Source organism: Uloborus diversus, unplaced genomic scaffold (genome assembly GCF_026930045.1).
Source record: "Uloborus diversus isolate 005 unplaced genomic scaffold, Udiv.v.3.1 scaffold_277, whole genome shotgun sequence".
Taxonomy (NCBI): Eukaryota; Metazoa; Arthropoda; class Arachnida; order Araneae; family Uloboridae; genus Uloborus; species Uloborus diversus.
In genome coordinates this window covers 133,274-156,605 of record NW_026558436.1, presented here as the reverse complement: position 1 = coordinate 156,605, position 23,332 = coordinate 133,274, and the positions used below count along the sequence as shown (strand labels likewise).

The following is a 23,332-nucleotide window of genomic DNA, read 5'->3' as shown; positions in this document are numbered from 1 at the left end:
ATGGGTTTTTAAACAATAATGAAGAGAAATTACCGGAGGAAAGCCGCCATATCCCCTACTATCACCAAAGACAGCCTAAATTTGCGGTTTAAATTTCAATTTCGAAAACCTTCGATGGGAGACGATTGAATCTCCCTCCCTTTAGCAACGTCAACAAAGGTAACCCAAAATTGCGTGTTTAAAACTTCAGTTTCGGAAAATTTTCGGGAAGAGCGCCGATTTTTCCTACGCTACGGTCACAAAAAATAGCTTCAAACTGATTTCAATTTGGAAAGAATTTTAGGAAAGAACATCAACATTACTACCTCCTGAAGTCTCGAAAAATTTCCTAAAATTGCGATATTTGACATCAATTTCGAAAATTTCTCCATGCACCTTGAGTATACCCGACTCTTTCGTCGTAGCAACCGAACCCAACCAAAGATAACCTAAAACTATTTTTCATACGCCAATTTCGATAATTTTTTTTCGGAGTAATCCCCCCTCTCCTGATTCCCCCCCCCCCCCCCCCCCCCCGCTTCCCAATCTTCCGTCCTTCCTCTGATGTCACCGACGACAGACTATAAAATGCGTTTTTAAGACTAGTAAATTTTGGTATCTATTACTTTTTTCAAAGATATAAATTGTTCCTAAGGAGTTTCTTACTATAAAACTTTTCTTCCTTTTTATAAGTTCATCATTCTTCTGTTTTTTTTCCTTTCTTTTTTAAATTTGAACTTGGTATAGAAATTTAAAGAAAGATTTATATGAACGTTAAAGATGAGTCAAAATATGCAAATTACTCTTGAGGGGCGGCACATTAGGTCTTTGCACACGGGCGGCCGACACCCTAGGATCGGCCCTGCGTGCTACTTCGATCGTTTGAACGCCGACATTGCTTCTTCTTTACCAAAGAGTTCTATAATAGGGTAGAGACTGAATCTGGCAACAGTTCCATGTTCCAGTAAGGGGAAAAAATAGAGTGGCAGAATCGAGAACATCGTATTGAGTTCGAGTCGTCTAAAAAATTTTAATTCTGCTTTTCGCCTTTGTTTATGTTTTTAAAATGGTGAAATCTTGTTCATCATATGGTTGCACAAACAGAGCAGCCGCACTCAATCAAAGTTTAAAAATTTTTAGATGAGTAATTAAAAAAAACTTTATTCATGCTTGTGTTGGTGTTTACAAAAATGAATAATTTTGTATTTGATAAAAATATATTTCTAACTATTATCGAACTCTATGATAACAGATGGTTTGTCAAATATGTACAATTAACTTTTTATTGGTGATGTGATTTAGTAAATCTGTCCGAAGGTTTACTTAAAGGCAACACAGTATTCTTCTACGATACAACATACAGAAGTATTAAATAGAGCAAATAAATTTGTTTCATGTTATTAAAATTAAAGGATCATCTTACAGACTGTTTGTTTTGTTAAAAATAAATGTGACATTGTAAATAAAAAATGATACATAAAAGTTTTATTTATTTTTTCTTATGAAGCAGGGTTGAGTGATTTAAATCAGTTGATTTAAAAATATTTTATTAATTCACAAAAATCATGATTTTTAAAGATAAAATTTTTAAATTTTAAAAGGCTGAGTTTGATGGACATGAATTTCAGACTATTTTTATTAGAAAAACAATGAACAAACAAGTATTAATTATAAGTAATCTTACTAACAGAGACAAAAAAAAAACATATTATTATTAAATAAATTTAATTGAAACCGAAGAAAAATATAAAAAAAAATAATAATTTGAATTTTGACATCTTGAATTCAAATTATGTTTTTCGCAATCACGAGTGTGTGTATGTAGGCGTGTGTGTTTGTGTGTGGGGGTATGTGTGTTTCTGTGTAGGGGTATGTGTATGTGTGTAGGCATGTGTGTTTGTGTCTGTGTGCAGGCATGAATGTGTGGGTAGTTGTGTGTATATGTGTGTATGTTTTTGTGTGTATATGTGTGTATGTTTTTGTGTGCATGTGTGAGTATGTTTTTGTGTGTGTCTGTGTAGGTGTCTGTATGTATGCGTGTGTGTATGTGTATGTGTGTAGGGGTATGTGTATGTGTGTGTATGTTTTTGTGTGTGTGTGTGTTTGTGTGTGTGTACGTGTAGGTGTCTGCATGTATGCGTGTGTGTAGGTGTATGTGTGTAGGCATATGTGTTTGTGTGTGTGTGCAGGCATGAATGTGTGAGTAGTTGTGTGTTTTTGTGTGTGTATGTGTTTGTGTGTGTATATTTTTGTGTGTGTGTATGTGTTGGTGTCTGTATGTATGCGTGTGTGTATGTGTATGTGTGTAGGAGTATGTGTATGTGTGTCTAGGCATATGTGTTTGTGTCTGTGTGCAGGCATGAATGTGTGGGTAGTTGTGTGTATGTGTTTGTGTATGTGTTTGAGTGTGTATGTGTAAGTACCTGTGTGTATGCGTGTGTATAGGTGTATGTGTTTAGGTGTATGTGTGCGTGTGTGTGTGTAGTCGTGTATGTATGCGCGTGTGTGTCGGCCATGGATGCAACCTGGAGCCGGCTTTCGCTATAGGAACAGCATCGTGAGGAGACGGTCGACCGTGATGGTGAACTTGCAAAGTATATATGTATATATATATGAAAAGAGATTACCTTTCAATGAAATTAAAAATAATAAATTAAATTGAATGTGTACCTATTAAGAGTTAAGCTTAGAATGGTTCAAAAAAAAAAAAAAAAAAAAACGTTTTTTAGCTAGAGTCCAGGACACACCTTTTTTTTTTAATTTATTTTTTAGACTTACTAATAGTAACATGCTGTAAAAGTTTTAGTTTCTTACTCAAATTTTAAAAGAGTGCTCAATTTAACATTAGTCGTAGCATGGAAAATGTCACAAATTTGGAAACATTTAATTTCCCCAGCTGTGTTTTTGTAAATAAATTTTTTTTGCAATATATATGCATATTACTTTCGTATATTATAACATGTAGCATTGTTTTTTTCAGTTCAATGTAATTTTTAACGCCTCTCCCCATATTTACGATGTTTGGGGGAGGGAGTTGAGCACCCTCTTTCAGTTGAAATAAGAAGTTAAAATTCTTCCGATATATTACTATCCACAAGTCTAAAAATATTGAGGGGTGTCCTGTTATCTAGGAGAAACGTTTTTTTACACGTATTTTTGAACCACCCTAGTTAAACTATTTACTTATTCACTAAAAAATAAACATACAATCCTCCTCAACTTACAGTAAGACAAAACAGTGAAAAAAAAAATATGCATGCGTTTTATAAGATAAGAAATCTAAAAAACAGTCTTCTTTTCAGTCCTTGATGAGTTTTATTAAAATATTTAAAATACAAGAAGCATATGGTTTCCTTTTTTTCTTCGTCCATTTTATTTCAGGTGTTAGTTATTTTCCCAAAAAGGAAAAAAAAAAAGGAAAATAATTCAATGTTCTACGCTATTTTTATTCTTTCTCAGTTTACGTAATTCCATATTATTTTCTTTTTTTTCCTTAGAAAAAAGAAAGGTGTTATTTATTTTGATTATTAAAAAATGTCTGGGAAATACACCCATATGGATATGGGACTTTATATTGTAGCAAGATTTTATCAAGTTCTGATGTGTAATTATTTTTTATTGATTTCTGAATAACTCAAACTTAGATTTTATGAATTTTTAACTATATATAGGAAAAGAATTATCTAATTTAACATCTAACTTGGGCATTTTAACTTGTTAATATCAATTAGTATATTTAAATAAATTTAAATTTCAAAAATTCTATTTAAATAAAAAAAATTCGATTTAAATAAAAAAAAATCCGAGTTTATATATATATTTTTAAAAATCCTGACTTTTATCAACCCTATTATGAAGTAAGATCCAACACTTTAAACACTATTTCATAATCTGTTTAACAAAATATGTAGAGTTTTTTGTTGTTCTTGAGTACTGATTAAAAATTTCCCGATTTATCTGTTGAAAATCACTGTATTTTGTCAGCGCATTATGTTTTTATACATCATTCATTAAAACTTTTTATACAGTTTAACCTCAAATTATTTGACAAAAATTCCCAGCAGATTCCAATGTTGTTTTCATTTGAAATTGAATTTGAGGAAAAATATCAGCAATTTGACGCAGTAAAAAACATTTATCGCCGTTTGAATTTCATTACGTTTCATTACGAAACTACCGTTCTTGCCACTCTAATCTCTCTCCTACCGGTCTCCGCGCTTGGTCATGGCGGCCAATGGAAGCAGTATACGAATCGTTCCTCTATCCTATTATAAAACTCTTTGTTCTTTACTCGACACTACTACTAAGGGTGTCCCAAAAGTTCGTAAACACTTGCAAAAAAAAATGAAATTTTACTTGCCAAGTAGTAACAAAAACAACAACAAAAATTTCCGAAATTCTAAAAATTCCATTTTTAGCAAGTGTTTACAAACTTTCAGGACAACCAAGAAGGGTTGGTTGGGGTAAATGGGACCACTTTTGAGAACAGTTCGTTTTTGAAACCGTATACAAAAATTTTGAACAAAAAAAAATCTAACTTACTGTCTATTTTTTCTTGGACATTATCAATAAGCAAAAGTTTATCATTATTTTCTTAAAAAGTGCTTTTAATGTTCTTAGCCATTATATTTTCAAAAAATCAGATGGGTGTCCTACTTACCCCATAATAAAGGATAAGTGGGTCACCCTCCTTTTATTTATATTTAAATCAAGCACTTCTAAAAAAGGGGGTAAGGGGGGTTACATGATTAAGTATGTAAATTTTTAATATGAATAACTTTTTTGTAAATGCATCCATTTGCGAGATATTTACTGGTTTTTAAATCTGTATGACGGAAAATCTAAAAAAAAAAATTACATCTGTGAAATTTCTTGGAAGCCTATAGGTACAAAGTTTTGTTTTAAATATAAAGGTGTGTTGAATAAACGTAATACAGTTAAGATCAATTTTGATAAATTAGCTAAAACTATAAGTTGAAAAAGAAACTGGAAACAATAAATGGTTGCGTATATTTAAAGTTGACTGAGGAAGAATCATTATCACTTCATCCTCAGCAATAATTCCAAAATCATCTGCACCAGGTCAATAAAAAGTGTCACTATTTCTATTCGTTCTTGCAAATTTAGCTATATTTTTTTTAATTTGTATCATCAACTTCCAACATTAGACCTACATAGTACTTTATGGTTTTCTTTGATACACTGTAAAAAATACCCGTGATTTCAACTGGTTTTTCCCGTAGATTTGACGGTTTAAACACGTTTCGTTGACAAAACGGTTTTTCCCCGTTCTACGCTTCAGATATGAACGGTTTAAACAGTAAATTTGTCCTTGTGTGGTAAAAGACCGTTATATTGACGGGTATTCTCCGCAACTTTTACGGTTTTGCACAACCAACTCAGCTGCCGGTAAAAAACCGTAAGTTTTACGGATTTTTTTACAGTGTATAAGTTTCCCAAATACATAAACACCAGCTTTAATAGTTTTGTAGCTAAACTATTACTTTTTACTAGGTCATCATAGTTGTCTTGTATTTCAATAGTGCTTCAATAGTTGCTTTTGATTTTAAAATCCTCATTATTATACGGGAACTCACTTACCCCTTATACCAAACATTTACAGGCTAAGTAGGACCCCTCCTCTAAAACACTTATTAATAATATTTTATGCAAAAACTGTTGTTTCAATATGCAGTTTAAGTAAAAATATGCACGAAAGTTTAATGATCATAAAAAAATAATAATAAAAACCAACCTGAAAATATTTCTTTGAAAAATGTTGCTTGAACTCACAACAAAATAAATAAATAAATAAAATCAGATTTTTTTTTTTTACTAATGTGTATGACCTAGAGAAACATTCCACGAAATCCAAATACACGCAAAACCAATCACTGTCATGAAATACGACATGATCAGTGTAAAAAAGCATAAAAAATCTATCCATATTTCAGTTTCTGGGAAGGGGGGTGAACCAATTGGCCCAGTGACCCACTTCCCCAACCAACCCTAGTTTATGTATTTCCCGGAAAAAAATGCTTCCTGCTTGGACGAAAACTTTTACAGATAGTTTTACTCTAATCCCGTTTCGTAAGAATAAAAAAATACGCTTCTGAATTTTATTTCTTCTCAAGTTCGGTCCACATCTCTTTGGACGTGGCAACAATGGAGGAAAGCAGAACTTTTGCTTTTGAAAGAAACTTGGCCAAAAACAAGCAACATCCCATATGGTGCTCCAGTCCGTACGATAAAATATCCTTTGTAAATTGTGGGTGATCAAGTTCCTGTGCGGGAGCAACAGAGAAATTAAACGAGAGAAGATTAGTTTTACGACGTGAATTTGTTTATGAACGTACCTTTTCCCAGAAATTAAATTCATTGGGGGGAGGGGAAGGGGGATAGAGAGCGCGTGAGAGAGAACTACTCTTCAAATGTCATACAGTAAAACCTGTCTACAACGATACTGTAGGGACCTAAAAAAAAATATCGTAATAGACAGATTATCGTTATAGACAGTTTGATTGTTCATGCTGACATTTTACTGGGGCCCAAAAAAATATTGTTACAGACAGGTTATCGTTATAGACAATATCTTTATACACAGGTTTCACTTTTAGTCAAAAAGTTTTGCAGGTTTGAGAAATCTTATATTTTCTCAGAAATAAAAACAAATAAGATTTTTTTTTTAAATGTCAGTATGTTAAATTACTTTTAAAGCAATATATAATTAAGTTATGGAGGTAAAATAATTATTTAACTTTAATAAAAAGGGCATACAATCATGCTCAAGTCACCTGAAATGGAAATCCATTTTAGTTACCTGCAATAAAATGAAATTGCGGAAGGAAACAATTTCAAACTTCTGCCGAGCAGAAAAAATGAGTGTAATTGAACTTACTAGAATAGGTTTTTTGGGTCCCTCCCACTCCCGGCTTTGATCACAACAGTCACTGTTTCAAACATGGAATCCACAAGGATTTACAATACTTATTTTGGTCTTTCGAAGTTCTAAACTTTACTTATTGTTTCTTTGAAATAACGCTTGTTTAGTTTAAAGTTACTGTTTTTTAAATCTTGAATGAAAAAAAAAATAATGTATGAGTTTATGGATCATATTTTGCATTTAGTAAAAAAGTGCCGACACGCATCATACCATTGATTACATTGAATTAGTTCTGAAATAGCAAAGTATTTTTAATATCTACATATACCAATGCCAAATGTTTAAGTTAAATTTTTTGGAATCAACTTAAGGAAAATAAAATAAGTATATGTATGTGGGTGTACAGTAGATCCTTGTTTTACGCGGGTTTATTTTACGCGGTTTTAGATTTGACACCTCTATTTTATTTTAGGCGGATGAGTTTCAGTTTTACGCGGATGCGGCAATGCAAACAGATAAAAGTTTCCCTCTTTCAAAACCCAAACTCCTAAAGACTGCAGATTGCGCGTAATCTACTGCATTTTGGCGTGCTAATAATCGAACTTGGGTCACTGGAGACATTTTATGCGATTGGTTCCAGAGCTCTTTCCAGAAGTAAAGTTGTTAAACTCACACAGTTCAGAACTCACTGGAAGAAGAGCTTTTAGGAGTGACAAAATTGAAGAACTTTTCAAGGAGTTTCAAAATATTAAAATAATTTTCAAAGACTCTAGAACAGTTGAAATTATTTAAAGCACTTTACTTACACTTTCAGAAGTTGATTGCACAGTCTTACAAAATGATTATAATTTTGTAAGGCACAAATTAACGAGCTGATGTGTGCATCACATAACTTCCTTTTACTCCAATTTAATGTCATTTCCTCATTGTTGGCAATTTTAATGCGATTCAATTGTTTACCCTCTAAATATCACCAACAGTGGCCATATTGAAACCAAATTTAAGAAAAAAAAAAAAAAAACATCGCAAAATTTGTCGCCAAGTTGGCGACAAAACTTGGCGACCAAAAGACTGGCGATGTATTGCCAAGTGTCCGACAAATTATAACATCAATTGAGTTTACATCGAAATTAATAATGATTTCCCCCCTAAAAGGGACAAAAGACCCCCCTTAGGTACATCTGAATGCAACCAAAATTGAAGGTGCACAACTAGGCCCCACTAGGAGTCTACGTAACAAATTTCAACTTTCTAGGACATTACGTTCTTGAGTTATGCGAGATACATACACACATGCACACATACGCACATACATACGTACATAAAGACGTCACGAGAAAATTCGTTGTAATTAACTCGGGGGTCGTCAAAATGGATATTTCGGGTGTCTGTAGGTTTCTAGTTATATATCCGCGTGTGGTCGGGTCGAAAAAAAAACTCAACATTCATTCGGGGGTGAGAAAAATGGAAATTAAGGCCGATTTTTGAGTGAAATTTGTTTCGCGAATACAATGCTTCCTTTTTTGTAAAAGGAAGTAAAAATAAATGTAACGAAATCTTTCTCAAAGCAAACATTTTTTTTTTTCAATCACAAGTAGTGCAGAAAATGAAATAGAGAAGAGTAAGTGTGATTTTTTTCCTCATACTTAAGATGTTAACAGTATGCAGTAACAAGCAATAACAAAAGAACTTCCACAATATTAGATTCGGTATTAAATAAATGGCAAGACATGGAAGTCACAAAAATTTGTCTTTTATGCTGCAAAAACGCGAGAATCATGATTTTTACATTTTTTACTCAAGATGTATATCAAGGAGCTGAATTTGGCACATCTTGGTAACCGGATACTAGCCTAATCCGAAACTAGAACCCGGCCCTTGGGGAGTCCCCGGCTGGAGATCGATGCAGTGTATTTTATAAGAGTTTTCGGGGGAGGACGGCAGAGGCGTGCACAGGGGGGAGAACCATATATTTTTAAACTAGGGGTGAAATTACGGGTAAACAATATAGACGGGAGCCCAAAAAAGTCATTTGTAACGGGCCCCAAAATTTCTGTGCCCCTGGAGGAGGGCAAGTCTATACCAAACTGACAAGGGGCCTGCCTTGGCTCTGGACGGCCCTGAATTGAATTGGGAAAGAGAGCAGAAAATCCTAATTAAGGGTGTAAATTTCAAGTATGCTTTGGAGCTAATAAAAACTAGAATTGCTTTCTCTGTATTTTTTCAAATTTCCACTCGTTTAAGAGTTACAAAATTAAGAATAAAAAAAACTTTGTTCTTTTCCTTTTCTGACATGAAAAATTAAAAAAAAAAAAAACGAACTTTCTTCTGTTTTACGGTACAAAACATTTCGAATGGGGGGGGGGGCAGCATCCCTCTGGATACAGCCATGGGACTTGGAAGGGGGGCGGACCGACTCCGGCTCTTTCGAGTCCCGACTGCGACTCCTTTACCCCTAAATTAGTCCGACTCTGACTCCACAGCCTTGGCTCTGATAACTGTCTGAGTGCCGTAAAAGCGGCCATGGGCGTCATTCTTCTAATTTTAATGCATTTGAAATAGTAATAATAATTAAATGTATACTTTTTACATTTATGGACTTTTTTCTTTTTTTTTTTTTGTGATCAACTGATGCATCACGTGGTCATGTGATTCTGAGCAGCTGTCTTTTTAGATTCTTCTAGACTGAAATGGCAACATTGATGAGGGTTGTGTTTACTTGACAGACGAGCAGTACGACGTTATGATGCTTTTGAGAGATTTAAAGTCATAAATGCGCTTTGTGCCAGTGCGTCCTAGATAGTTTTATAGTATCTTTTTCTTATCTTCTAATTTTCTTCATTCTAAATTTTATTTTGAAATTATTAGATGGTCGATTGTTTCTCTTTTATGACAAAATATTGCTTACTTTACGCCGGTTGTGGGCGTTAATTTTTGAGATGGCCCTTGTATATTCTATTGCTGTATTTATTTTTGCATCATTTTTTGCTCATTCTGTTCTTGCAAATGTGCCATACGATATCCGACTGGACGAAAATGCGAAAAGGATTCATCAAATAGATTGTTTAAATATCTTAGTTTACGTGATACTGCTTATCCTCACCGTTTGCACCATCTGGTTGTTCAAACATCGGCGAGCCAGGTTTTTGCACGAAACAGGTCTTGCCATAATTTATGGTAAGTACAATTTTACGCATTATTGCGACGCAAAACCATATGCCCGTTTTTTCCTCCCTGCGCATCACAAACCTCAAACCAAAGTTTTCAACCTGTTCAAATTTTCACTGTTAATGATGAAATTAAAATGAATTTGTTTCTTCCTGTTATTTTAGAAGTGCACTGCTCCCTACTCTTTAAGACAACCTTCGCTGCACCCTTTTTTTGCATCTCTCAATTCACCTTCCCTTCCTCCTTGAAGTTTATTGACAATTAATTGTTTTTTCTAAATTCAGTTGATCAATTTTCATTTTATTTATTTTAAAGTAAATACAGAAATGTATTTTCATCTTTGTTAAAGTTAATTTATAATTTTTACATATTTATCTGATCACAATATTTTTCAGAGTGGCGACAGATCAGGGAAAAGTTAGTGAACTTTATTAATCAGGGAAAAGTCAGGAAAATATCAAGGAGTTTTGAAAAAATAACAAAAAGTCAGGGAAAATTAATTTATGAAGAAAAAAAAATTTTTTTCGCTTTATAAAACTAAGTATTCTAATTCCCTACGCATTTTCCGCCAAATATCTGTTTAAAAAAAAAGTAAAATTAATGAGGTGCGATTATACACTGCCGCATATTTGTGCATCTTTTTTCCTCAACGTCAAAGTATTGAATCTTACTTATTAACCACAGGATGAACTTCCTAAGATTGCTTCTGTGTCTGTTAGGTTGTTTATTTTACCTAGCTTTTTACGCTTTCAATGCTATGTAAAATAAACAACCATACATGCAAAGAGGAAGCCTTCATTAATGCCTTAGCTTCTTTGCCTTTATTCCATTGTCTCGAAGTAATTAGCGTACTGTAATCACGATTTCAAGAGGAAGTCTTTGGTTTTTGAATTAATACTAGAAAAGCTTAAAAGTTATTATTTCACATTTTTAATTTAATTGCTAAAATTGAACTTTCAATAAAAAAACTTTGTTTTTTGCCGATATACTATTTGTTGTCACTGCAGATTATAAAGGTTTTCTTTTCTTCAGACTTAAGTGATTCTTTAATTTTATGACCAAGTTGTATTCTTCTTTTATATGTTTTAAAATTAACTAATTGCATTTTTTTTTCTTGCATTTCAAAGTTGTTTATTACAAAAGCAATCTAAGATTTTTTTTCGTTAGATACCGAAATCATTTGAAATAGAGTTAGTTAACTTGTGTACTTAAGTAAATGTCTTTATTTTTTTTATATTTAAAATGCTGTATTCATTCATTAAAATCTATGTTCTTGATTAGAGAAAATCTCCCTATGAATGATTGTCAAATGGTTTCATCTGTTTTGCATAAATATGTCAATTAGTTATATAAGAATAACTACATTACTTCTATTCTTTCACTATTACTACTTGTTATTCTTGCAACAATTATTATACTATTTGAAAACTTAGTTCAAAATAATTTCAATTACTTTTTAGTTCTATCATAAATACACATATGTTCTTAATAGTAATTTTAATGGTTTCTTAAAATTCTTATGCTAAGTGGTTTCTGGAAGTAAAGAATTTTTTTTTTTTTTTTTAATTTTCTATAATCGTTCCATGTAGAAAAATTTAACATACTGTTTTGTAGGTTTTTTTTTCTCAAAAAAATTGACTTGTTATGTTTTTTTTTAACCATTTTATTAAAAGAGTAGCATCTTTTTAAAATATATCTTTAGTTCAACAACTTTACACAGCTTAAAATTTTTAAAATACTGCATTTTATACAAACATACAATGGATTTCAAGTAGAGCAAAGAAAGAAAACCATTATCATTGGTAACTTAAATCAGGGAAATTTGGTGAACTTAATCAGGGAAAAGTCAGGGAACTTTTTTTCACAGTTCCTGTCAACACCCTGTTTTTGCACTTTTGTAATTTGGACTTGCTTAAAATAAAATTTTTACGCATTCAAAATAATTAGTTATTAAAAGAGTAAAAATATTACTATTAAAATGTTAGATTCATATTGCTTTTTAAAATTTATTTATTTTAAAAAGCCAGGGAGTGAAAAGAGCCTCTCTTGCAGCCCCTTACCTGTGCTGCAAGGGCGGCGTACTGCAGCACCGGTAAGCGTACTGCACATGAATGTGAAATTAAAAATTTTCATGATGTTTTTTGTAACTTTTCTCAGTCTGATTAAATTTTATTTTTGAAAGTCAGGGGGGTGAAAGTGAACCACCTTGCCAGCAATCATGACATAAACATGATATTAATATCTTTCGTGATTTACTTAGTAGTTTAAGTATTTTGTAGCTTGTCCTGTGATTAAAATCAATTTAAATTTGTTTATTTAACACAAATATTTTAAGAAAGTTTAAATATTAAAAAAATATTTTTAAAAAAATCTTTTTTTTTCTCAAAAACCTTGGGGTGCGAGCGCACCTATGATCTGGCACCCTCACTTTTTTCAAGGCACGAACCGCCACTGCTTACCAGTTTTAGCAACAGACAAGTAATGTGTTGACAAATGTTCTTAATACTCAGGTCTAATTGTGGGCGCCATCATCCGCTATGGAGGACAAGACTATGAGGTGGGCCATATCCGGGTGGTTCCTGCCAGAGGCTACGGTAGTAGTAACCTCAGTTACCCACCAGACAACCTGTTTTTTTCAATGGAAGTTGCCAAGCAGATGTCCAGCAAAGTCCTCAAGAAAGAGAACAAGACTTACGCCTATTCCTTTCGCGGAGAGATCACAGATGTGGAGAACAAAAAGCTAGATCAGAAAGTAAGGACACTCTGAGACTGATATTTATTTAACATTTTTTTTGTAAAAATATTTATTTTACTCTATGACAAGGCTTCCCAAACGTTTTCCCCAGCGGTTCCCTTTCATAGACCAATATTCAGTGCAGACCCCTTTCATTAGAACAAATATATGCTTGTAATTTGCAGCTAATTAAAAATTAAATTAACCATTACTAAGTATAGAGGGGAAATTCATTGTTTAAAAAGCCATTAGATAGGTAATTTACAGAACTTAACTTTATTTAGGATTTCTAAAGTGCAAAAATACAATTAAACAGACAGAAATCAATTGATAGGTAACAAAGCCATTAAAATTCAAAATTGAGCATTGAATCAATTGGAAGAGTGATATGTTGTTTTAGCTGAACAATTTTCATATATTGGGTGTAAGTATTAGTATTTAGAATTGAGTGTCAAGTTAAGCATTTTTAGACCTCTTCAGTATTTAGTTTTGGTGGCTGCATCAATTTAAAAGATGTATTTGCAATGGTTGAGTTTTGGCTAATGGAAGAACATGATTTGCGATGTTTAACAAATTGTTAGTTTTTCTCGCTTGGGGGGGGGGGGGATTGGGTTAGTTACTCTGGAAGGTAGATTTAAGTTGTAATCATAAGTTATGTCCATTAAACATTTATTTTGCCATTTCAACAGACTGCGTAGCTTTGTTAAAACAGAAAAAGTGTGACCACCAATGAATGATCTTGCAGCATTTTCATCTTGATATATTGGGAAGTAGTTCTGATAGGACAACTCTATGCTTCGACGGTGTTCGCATATTTTACGAAGCAAAGTGCTCTTTGAAGGCTCAAAATTATTTTTCTTTAAAAAAGTATTTAATCCAGGAAATCCTTTTCTCGACAGATTCAGAAAAACTGGATGTTTTCTCTTTTTCATGTAATTTCTTTTATCCATTTTTGCACTAGAAAAATCTTAGGATTCTTTCTCAAAAATTCTATCCAATGTTTTCTGCCTTTGACCAATAACATTGTCAGTTAACAAGTTATTGTTCCTTTTGACCAAAGCAGTTACAATGCCTTTTTCCCACCATTAATTGTGTGCTCTCCTGGAATAGCAGTTTTTTTATTTCTGCTGTGGAAATGCTTCTCTTATTGCCTTACTCTTTGCCTGAATGAAGTTCTTCAACCATTTCTTCTTAATACTCCTTGTGCAGTTCTTGGGGTTTGAAAACAGTCAGCTCATTCCTGTAGTCTTTGGCGAACTTCTTTCAGTGCCGCTCTCCGAATAGTAAAGACGTGTGTGAATGCCGAGTTCAGTTTAACTTGAACAAGTTGGATGAAGGGCAAATGGTGGGGTTCTACTATACTTGAAGACTGATATCAACTTAATTCAGTTACCTTGCAGTAGAAAAGCTTTCTTAAATTTTGATTTTGATGGCTGTGATGATTTTCATGTTAACAAAAATTTTCAAAGTTATAAAAATTTCTTGTTGTTTACAAAGATTTGTTACAAGATTTTACTGTATACTTTTTGCTCGAAGGTTGCAGCCTTAGGATTTTGTCCTTTTAAACATGGAGAGGCCCTAAAACCGATTCCTGAGGAACCCCGCTTAAAACATCACTCCATTTAGAATGATTTTCCCTCACAAAAACTCTTTGCTTCCAGTGAGCCAATTTCTAACCCAGAGTTAAGTTTTTCCTCCTATTCCTATATCAGCTAGTTTGTTGAGAAGAGCAACATGCGGTACCTTATCAAATATAAACAACATCCACACACTTTTTGTTATCTAAAGTTGAGGTAACCTTGTCGTAGAAATACAATAAATTAGTAGCACACGATTTACCTTTTCTGAAACCATACTACCAACTAGTCAACAGACTATTAGTCTCTAAGAAATTCATAATCTTAATTTTGATCAAAGTTTCAAAAATCTTAAAAACCACTGAAGTCAGATTTACAGGTCTATAATTCCCAGCATTACCTTTAGACCCCTTTCTTGAAGAGCTGCATTATGTTAGCCAGCTTCCAGTCCTCTGGCATTATCCCTGAGTTATAAGAAGCACTGAAATTATTTAAAATAACATCCACTAATTCCTCTGCACATTCAACTAAAATTTTTGGCTAAATATTATCTGGTCCCAGAGCTTTAGTTTCTCTATATTTTTTCAAATGAAATAGAACCTCTTCCATAGAAAAGACAAAATCCTCAAGCTGGATTATAGCTTGTGTCTTGCTAACGTCAACTGTTGAGGTACAGTTAGCATTAAACACACTGGGAAAAAAGTAATTGAGAACATTCGTTTTGGATTAAATTTCCATGTTCATCAACCAGTGACCCAATTTGACCTTTTCGAGCTTTCCCAGAACTAATAAGCAAAAAACCTTTTAGAATTCCCATTAATGTTATCTGCTAGCCTCCCCTTATGAAAATGGTCTATAGAATTCTATAAAAAAATTCTTTAGAAATACCTAAAAAGAGTCTTATAGAATTATGGTCCAATTTTCTATAGAATTCTATTGTGAAAAATTCTATAGGTTTCTATAAAATTAGTTCTATAGAATTCTATATACTTTTTACAGAATTCTATAGAGTTATTTTTATAGAATCCTCTAGAAATGCCCTATAGAAAATTGGGCCATAATTCTATAAAACTCTATACAGGTATTTCTTATAGAGCCTCTATAGATCTTCCTATACAGCCTCCAGATCCTATTAAGCGTCTCATAAAACACAATGACAATGCTTTACATAATTAATATATGTTTGACAAAACCAAATTGTGTCTAAAAATATTAGGTGCAGCAATTTATTACAACGATTACACATTATTGCTAGATAAAGACACAAACACTGGACAGTGGTACCGTTTGGGTGGTACCGTACCGTAAAGTGGTACCGTAATTAAATATTAAAACCCCTATCAGTATAAAAAACAATGTTAACATGTCCAAACTTTCGGTTATTGTTACTTACATATAAATTTATAATGCAAAAATCACTGGTAAATTAATGTCATTACTCAGTCATGAGCTTTATTTATTTAGTAAAATCAAATGCTATTTCTGATGCATAATGAAGTTCATTCTGGATTTAAAATTCAAGTTTTGTTTTATAACTACTATTTACAAGTTTTTTCATTCCCAATTTGTTTAATATAACAATAAAAATATAAATATAACAAAAAAAACACAAAAATAATACATACTTTCTAACGAATTCAGCAAGGTTCAGCCATTTTCAGCACTTAAACGCTTAGACGATCGCACGTGCAAGATGGACAATTATCGCCGTTCGAGGCAGAAAAGGGAAAACAAACTGGCCCATGCACAAAGAGATTGAGAGAAATATTGCTGGCAAACTCTCGCGACAAAATACGGAGTTGCATCTTGGAATTTTGATTATTTTATTTAATAAACAATGACAAGAATTTATATGATTTCTCACACACTTAGAATTAATTTCAATGTTTAGAAGTTTTATTATTACTATAAAATAACTTAAATATTATAAATAATAAATAATTTTTATCTTTTATGAGTATATTTTTTTATTTAATTAAGTTTGATTTTTTTCATCGAACTATGACAAAATGCAACAGTATTATTATTAAAGACCATACTACAATCTGCCATTGTAATAAAAAATATGACCTTAACAAATAATTAATTGTTAAAATAATTATTCTTAAAATTAAGTAGATTAAGTGGGAATTAAACCATTTCATTTTAGGGATCAAACTTCCTAATTAATTAGGGCTTTTTAGTTTTTCCAAATTACAGTAATGAAAACTATAATAGTAAACAAAATGAACGAATTCTCAACTTTTTACAAAATTCTGCAGTAAGGGAAGTTTTCTGATGAAATTCTATAGAATTTTGTAGAATTTATTATCTATAGAAACCTTATGCTCAAATTCTATAGCAGTTTCTATAGAACTTTATAGAAGACATTCTCTATAGGAACTTCATTCTCAAGTTCTTTATGGATTTCTATAGAATTATATATAAATAATTTTTATAGGAACTTTCTTATAGACTTCTACATAATTTTCTATAGAATTCTATCAAGCTCTATTAACCATTTTCGTAAGGGTCTGCTCCAATTCCCTTTTCTGAATCCATACCAAATACTTAAAACTTCGCCTTGCTGTAACATATTGGAGCCTATCCACCCTCAGACCAGTTTCTTTAAACTGGCGAAAAGGGACTTGCTTATAATTTAGAGCTTCTTTAGTCTCCCTGAAGAACCACATTGTCCAATTTTTAGTAATAACACCTTTTCTTCTAACTGGAACATGATCCCCAACCATTTTAGCTAGTTTTTTCTTAATTTCCATCCACTGCTGATCTACGTAGCCATTTTCCAGTTCTGAGGAAAAAGCTTCTTTCAAGCTCTGCCTAAGTGCAACAAAATCAGTGCTTCTGAAATTGGACACAAGCCTAAAATTATCATCTTTGTACACTTCAAATTTAAGCCAGAACCTAATGCTGTTATGATCTCTATCTCCAATATAATCCCCTACACACAACCCCTGAACAGAACTTCCTACGTCACTGAAAACTAGATCCAAAATCGCTTGATCTAAGAAACAGTCAACAATTACTTTTAAAAATTCCTCTTATTTGCCATTACCAGGATAAACATTGCTCCAATCAATACCCGGAAAATTGAAATTTCACCAATTTGGACATATATTGCCAAATGGTTGCCCACTTCATATGTGCATTCTGTTTTATTGCTTCCATTTCATGCTAAAATTTTATCTTTGTCATTCATATAACTTCAAAAAGGATTTCCTTGAAAGTTGAAATTGTTCACAAGTATAAAGCTTATTTAAACGAGTACAACTAAATAATAACAGGATGTTTCTGTTGTCCAAGCTTATCAAGTGATGTGAAATATTCACTTAACTACAGAAATTGTATTTGTTTTTATTTTAGTTTTTTTTATTTATTTTTTATCGTAGATGGAAAATGTTTTGTTCATACAAATGATTTTACTTTGTACAAGGAAAGTAAAAGGCTATCAAAGCAAGCAACTTTACTTTTTCAAAGTCATGATACATTAATGATCCTCTTATAACAGAAAGTTATTTTTTACAGGCCACTTTTGATCCAGAAATTTTCTTCAACATCATCCTTCCTCCAATCATTTTTCATGCTGGATACAGTTTGAAACGGGTGAGTGTTCTATTTATTTGTGCAAGAAATCGTTCCTCTTTGTGACAGGTCGTGTCAACAAAATTTTTAATCATCTTCATAAAACTGTGCCAGTTTTTGACAAGAAGGAAAGTATTGGTTGAAATAAAATGTTTTGTAACTGAATGTTTGCACAATATGGCATAACTTGTGACTAGGAGAAGGGGTAAGATGAAGTGTAATACTTTGCAACAAAGAGATGGAAGGAGTGGGTTAAAAAAATGATATTTATGAATGGGGGGGAGGGCTATTCAAGTTTTAAAATATTTTACTTATAATGAAATGCTTAGCATTGCAGTCGTCCCTCGCTACTTCGTGCTTCGACTTTAGCGGCTTCACTACACCGCGGTTTTTTTCTAAGTTTTTTTTTTCAGATAGAGTAATTAGCCTTTTTTATGTGCTCGTGTAAACTTTTTTCTACAAAAAAAATAACAAATTATATGTCTTTTAAGTAATGTAAGCTTTTAAGTAAGGTCTGAGGAGCTAGTTGTACTAGTTGAGAGTAGAGGTATAAAATCGCCGAAGAAAGTAGAGAATCGCAATCTCATTTTAACTGTTAAGCACTAATTGGAAAGTATAAATCACTGTATTATTACTAGGGGATAAATACATCTGTAAATGGTGTTCAACAATGTACTAGCTTTTTAAGTGGTATAAAAAATGTAGAAGAAGAACGGGGGCACCTACAGTCCCTCACGGGCAATTGATTCATCATCAAACAAGTTGAGGTTTTTTCATAGATTAGTAGTAGTGTGTAGGAACTGCATGTGTGTGTAGTTTATTTCTCAATAATTAACAATGTGATATCTATGACGTCTAACATATCTAATTTTCTCATATTTTGTGCAATATATTAAAGAATACAAATGTAATGGTGGCTAAGGGTGCTGTTTCGTATCTAACTGTGATAAAAACCTATTTTTAATTGCCGAAAGTAAGTTTTATGCACTCTAATTAGAGAAATAGGCACAGAATCCTACTTCGCGGTAATTCAGTTATCACAGTAAAGTCTGGAACGAATTAACCACGATAAACGAGGGATGACTGTATTTATTAGTAATGAATTTGATCAGTTAAGACTACAATGAAGCAATTCACAAATCATGACTAATTTTTACAAGTGCAAAATTGACACTGTATTGAATTGATACATTATAAAAAATACCTTAAAATGAGTTTTTTTTCCCTCTTTGCTTGCATTGTAAAGTACCTTTCTTTTTTACAGAAATATTTCTTCAGAAATTTAGGAACTATTTTCACCTATGCATTTCTGGGAACCACCATATCCTGCTTTGCTGTCGGGTAAGAGTAGATTATTTAATTAAGTTGTGTATCTATTTCTAAACCAACTAGAAAATTGCCCATCAAGGTATGACGGATGAAAATTGCTTCCACATTTGAACGAAGCAATTACCTATTTGGTGATCTCTTGACAGTTGAAATTTTAACCATAACTGCAGTGAATTCACCTTAAACTCCAGTAGATAGCGTTCATTGTTTGATCCCTTTTTCCTTTCTTCATTCTCCTAAAATTAGTCGTACCAGTAAAACAGTAAAGTTACCATATCCAATTCAGCCTTGTCAAAATAAAGCATTTCCCTGCATGTCAAACAGTACTAAAATATATTATCAAATTATGATGCTATGGCCCGAGTTTCATTATTGATGACGTCAGAGCGTTAATCGAACAGTGAGTTTGCTATAAAACACATGAGGATGATTGCAAATTTTACTTTGCCCAGGAGTGCCCACCTAGGGGAGGGGGGAGGGGTCATGGTGCAAATTGCGCCATTAAAAATTTTTTTAGGGGATGTTTTGAGGGGTATTTTTCTCACTTTGGTTGAAGGGGGAGCATCTTTGCAATATTTAAGGGGTTTGCACCCTTGCTGTTAGGAGGGGGCACCCCTGCTTTTCCCACCAAGATCACAGTAAGGCAATTCTTAGTGGATGAGGTCAGAGCAGTAGCATGTTTGCACATTTGATGATCTGTTGTGATGCACTTTTTTTGATCCCGCTTTGCCTAATGTAAACATTTTTCTGCATGCAATTTTGTTACCTTGTGATGCAATTGTGATGTTTGTAAATATGATTCCACTTGTTCTCCACTAAAGGACAGGGGAAAATCTTTTTATTGGCTTCCAGAAATGCGGGAATTCCGGGAGCTCTATTGAGGGAGAAGGGAAGGTAAATATTTTCTTTTAAAACTACAAGTTGCTGCCTCATAGCCAGAGCCAAGACAAAATTTCAAGTAAAAACCGAATAACTCGTCACAGCATATGAAGACTGTAGTTTTTCCCTTGCTGCTTATCAGTGTGGAATACCCATAACAGAGCTGAAGATGAGAAAACCTCAAAAATAAACGTACGGAAAGATTTTTAGCTACAAGTATAAAGATATACTCAGCTTCATTATGAGTTTTTTTTTGTTTTTTTTAAGTATTTGTACATTAGTCAAAGTACCGATTTACTCCAGTACTACGTGTTTCAAAATAATTAAAAGATAAAATTGTTTCGTCTGTAAATCATTTTAAATCTTAATCTGCAAGAATGAGCACCAAAAATATTTAGAGATTATTCAATGCATAAAAACACAGTTGGTGCCCCTGCATAAATGATCATGGTAAGCTAGTGGTGTCCGATATGTAACGCGCAGCATCTTTATTGTAAGGGTTTGTGTTAAGTATTATATAAATTTACATGATAAATAATTTAGAGCAAAATGTTTTTTTCTAGTAAAAAATATCAAAATTTAGTTTGTTCTTTTCTTTTTATTATTATCCATTTATAGTTTTGTTCTGTATCTCATTCAGGATTTATCTATGTTCCCCTAAAAGAGCATTATGACCGTCTTTAAATCTGTTCAATGATGGATGTTTGTTTTATATATATTTTGAATGATTAATTGTTTGTGAAATATGATAATTGTTATTTTTAATTAAATGGATGCTTCCCTTTCTAGTGGAGTAATGTTTGCCTTTCTTCAACTGATGCCAAGTTTAGAATTCAGTTTCAATGATTGCTTATATTTTGGAGCTATGATTTCTGCTACTGATCCAGGTAAAAATGTACATAATCTTTTTTGAGGTGCAGATTTAATAATTAAATTATTTCTCATGAATGATTTTTTATTACTTATTGTTTGATTTTTTTATTACTTATTGTTTTGTAGCATAGACTTTTAAAAACATAAGTAAAGGGATGTCATACTCAACAAAAAATTTCCTATCCCAATTCATATTTTGTAGTATTGTAAAAAATTGACAGAAAATATGTTTATTTTTTTAAAATGTATATATATATATATATATATATATATATATATATATAAAATTCATTTTAGTTTTTATTCTGAACAATTTTATGTTAAACAGACAAAAATAAAGCTCTGAATAAAATTTCTGCAAAGTACATTGAGATATTTGACTGAAAAACTCACCTATATTTTCAGTTTTCATCATGCTTTATATATCGTCCCTATTGTAAATCATCACAATTGATATTTCTTTCCTCATATTTGACTTCAAAAAATTTTAAAGTAGAAAATTCACTCTGTACTTGCAATAGCTGGAAACAAGGAGTGTTATTGATGCTCTTAATCCACTTAATGGGAAAATTTTATGCACGATTCTAACAGGGTTAAGTAAATACATCTGTTGATGCAATAATATTTTCTGGTATATCATCAGTAATTACTCAAAGTTTATCACATAGTAAAGTCAGTTCAGGGCTAAAATTTGAGTTTTTAATTTTTGCTTTTGGGAATCATAATGACCCTTCAAGCTTTATTTATTTATCACCTGTGTGAGCATTTTTTATGAACAGATTTGAGAAATTTTTGGAGGAATTCTACCATTCAGTCCCGAACTTCAGCCCCTGTAAGTGGATATATAACTGGTAATGAATTTGGATCAATTAGAACAAGTATAAAGCTATTTCTGGTGTAGGAGAGCAAATAAATACTTCATATCTTGCAATAGAGAGCACGAAAATAACACCACAATTCTGTAATTTTAAAGTAATTAAAACTTGAATGTTATGTTTCACAACTCTTAATTTTGTCATTTTAATGGTATTGCTCAATTTCAAGTGATGCCATTCAACAACTACCTCCCTTAACCATGCATTTCTGATGGAACAAGAGGCATTTCATTAAGAAGGTCTCTCTAAGTATTTAACTTTGTTAGTCCATCTAATCTACTAATGAAATTACTTTTGTGTAACTGAATGTATTCATCTCCCATTTAAAACCAGAAGTACTTGTCATTGTTTAATGAATCTTCTAATATGAAGTCCTTTTTTAGTGACTGTTTTGGCCATCTTCCATGACCTTCACGTAGATGTCAACTTGTATGCCCTGGTGTTTGGCGAGAGTATTTTAAATGATGCTATTGCCATTGTCTTGGCAGGGTTTGTACCATTTAAATCTTTTACTTTTTGTGTAACACCTAAAAATTTCACTGCGTTAAAACATTGGTTATTTTTTGCTATAAGAAATTAGTGACCTGGCAAAAATATCTTTTCACTAGTTTTGTCTTCTATTTTGCATTTATTATATAGAAGTGTTTTTGCGGTATTTTTACTTGAAACAGTTTTGTTTAAATATAAGTGACCATGAATAAGTACAGTTAAACTTGCTTGCAACAAGCATAAAAGGATCGCAAAATTTGCTCTTTTTAAATGAGTACTGGTAAAAAGTGACGAGATGAAAAAAATAAAAAATTTCACCCTTTTTTACTTTCTTTTACAAAAAAGGAAGTATTGTATTCACGAAAAAAATTTTCACTCAAAAATCAGCCTTAATTTCCATTTTGCTCGCCCCCGAATGAATATTGATTTTTTTTTTTTTTTTCAAACCGACCACACGTGGATACATGCCTAAAAACGTATAGACACCCGAAAAATCCATTTTGACGATCCCTGAGTTAATTACAACGAGTTTTCTCGTGACATCTGTATGTATGTATGTATGTATGTATGCAAATGTGTGTATGTATCTCGCATAACTCAAGAACGGTATGTCCTAGAAAGTTGAAATTTGCCACATAGACTCCAAGTGGGTTCTAGTTGTGCACCTTCTCTTTTGGTTGCATTCGGATGTTCCAAAGGGGGTCTTTTACACCTTTTTGGGGTAAAATCATTGTTAATTTCAATGTAAACTCAAGCGGTGGTATAATTCGGCAAACACTTGGCAATATATAGTCAAGCTTCTGGTCACCAAGTTTTGTCGCCAACTTGGCGACAAATTTGGCGGTTTTTTTTTTAAATCTGTTTTTAATGTGGCCATATTTAGAGCGTTTACCATTGAATCGCATTAAAACTGCCAATAATGAGAAAATGACATTAAATTGGAGTAAAAGGAAGTCATGTGATGCAC

The 23,332-nt window shown here is 32.4% G+C and overlaps 1 protein-coding gene across 1 annotated transcript in view; it reads left to right on the top strand.

Moving 5' to 3' along the window:
- The first annotated feature begins 9,629 nt into the window (after positions 1-9,629).
- The window catches only part of LOC129233237 (sodium/hydrogen exchanger 6-like), a 48,042-nt gene continuing 34,339 nt past the window's right edge, over positions 9,630-23,332 (top strand). The window contains exons 1-6 of the mRNA XM_054867291.1: positions 9,630-10,039; positions 12,541-12,782; positions 17,864-17,941; positions 19,185-19,261; positions 20,918-21,015; positions 22,260-22,365. Of these exons, the coding sequence (XP_054723266.1) occupies positions 9,802-10,039; positions 12,541-12,782; positions 17,864-17,941; positions 19,185-19,261; positions 20,918-21,015; positions 22,260-22,365 (839 nt within the window). The 5' untranslated portion in view covers positions 9,630-9,801. The remainder of the gene's footprint in view (positions 10,040-12,540; positions 12,783-17,863; positions 17,942-19,184; positions 19,262-20,917; positions 21,016-22,259; positions 22,366-23,332) is intronic.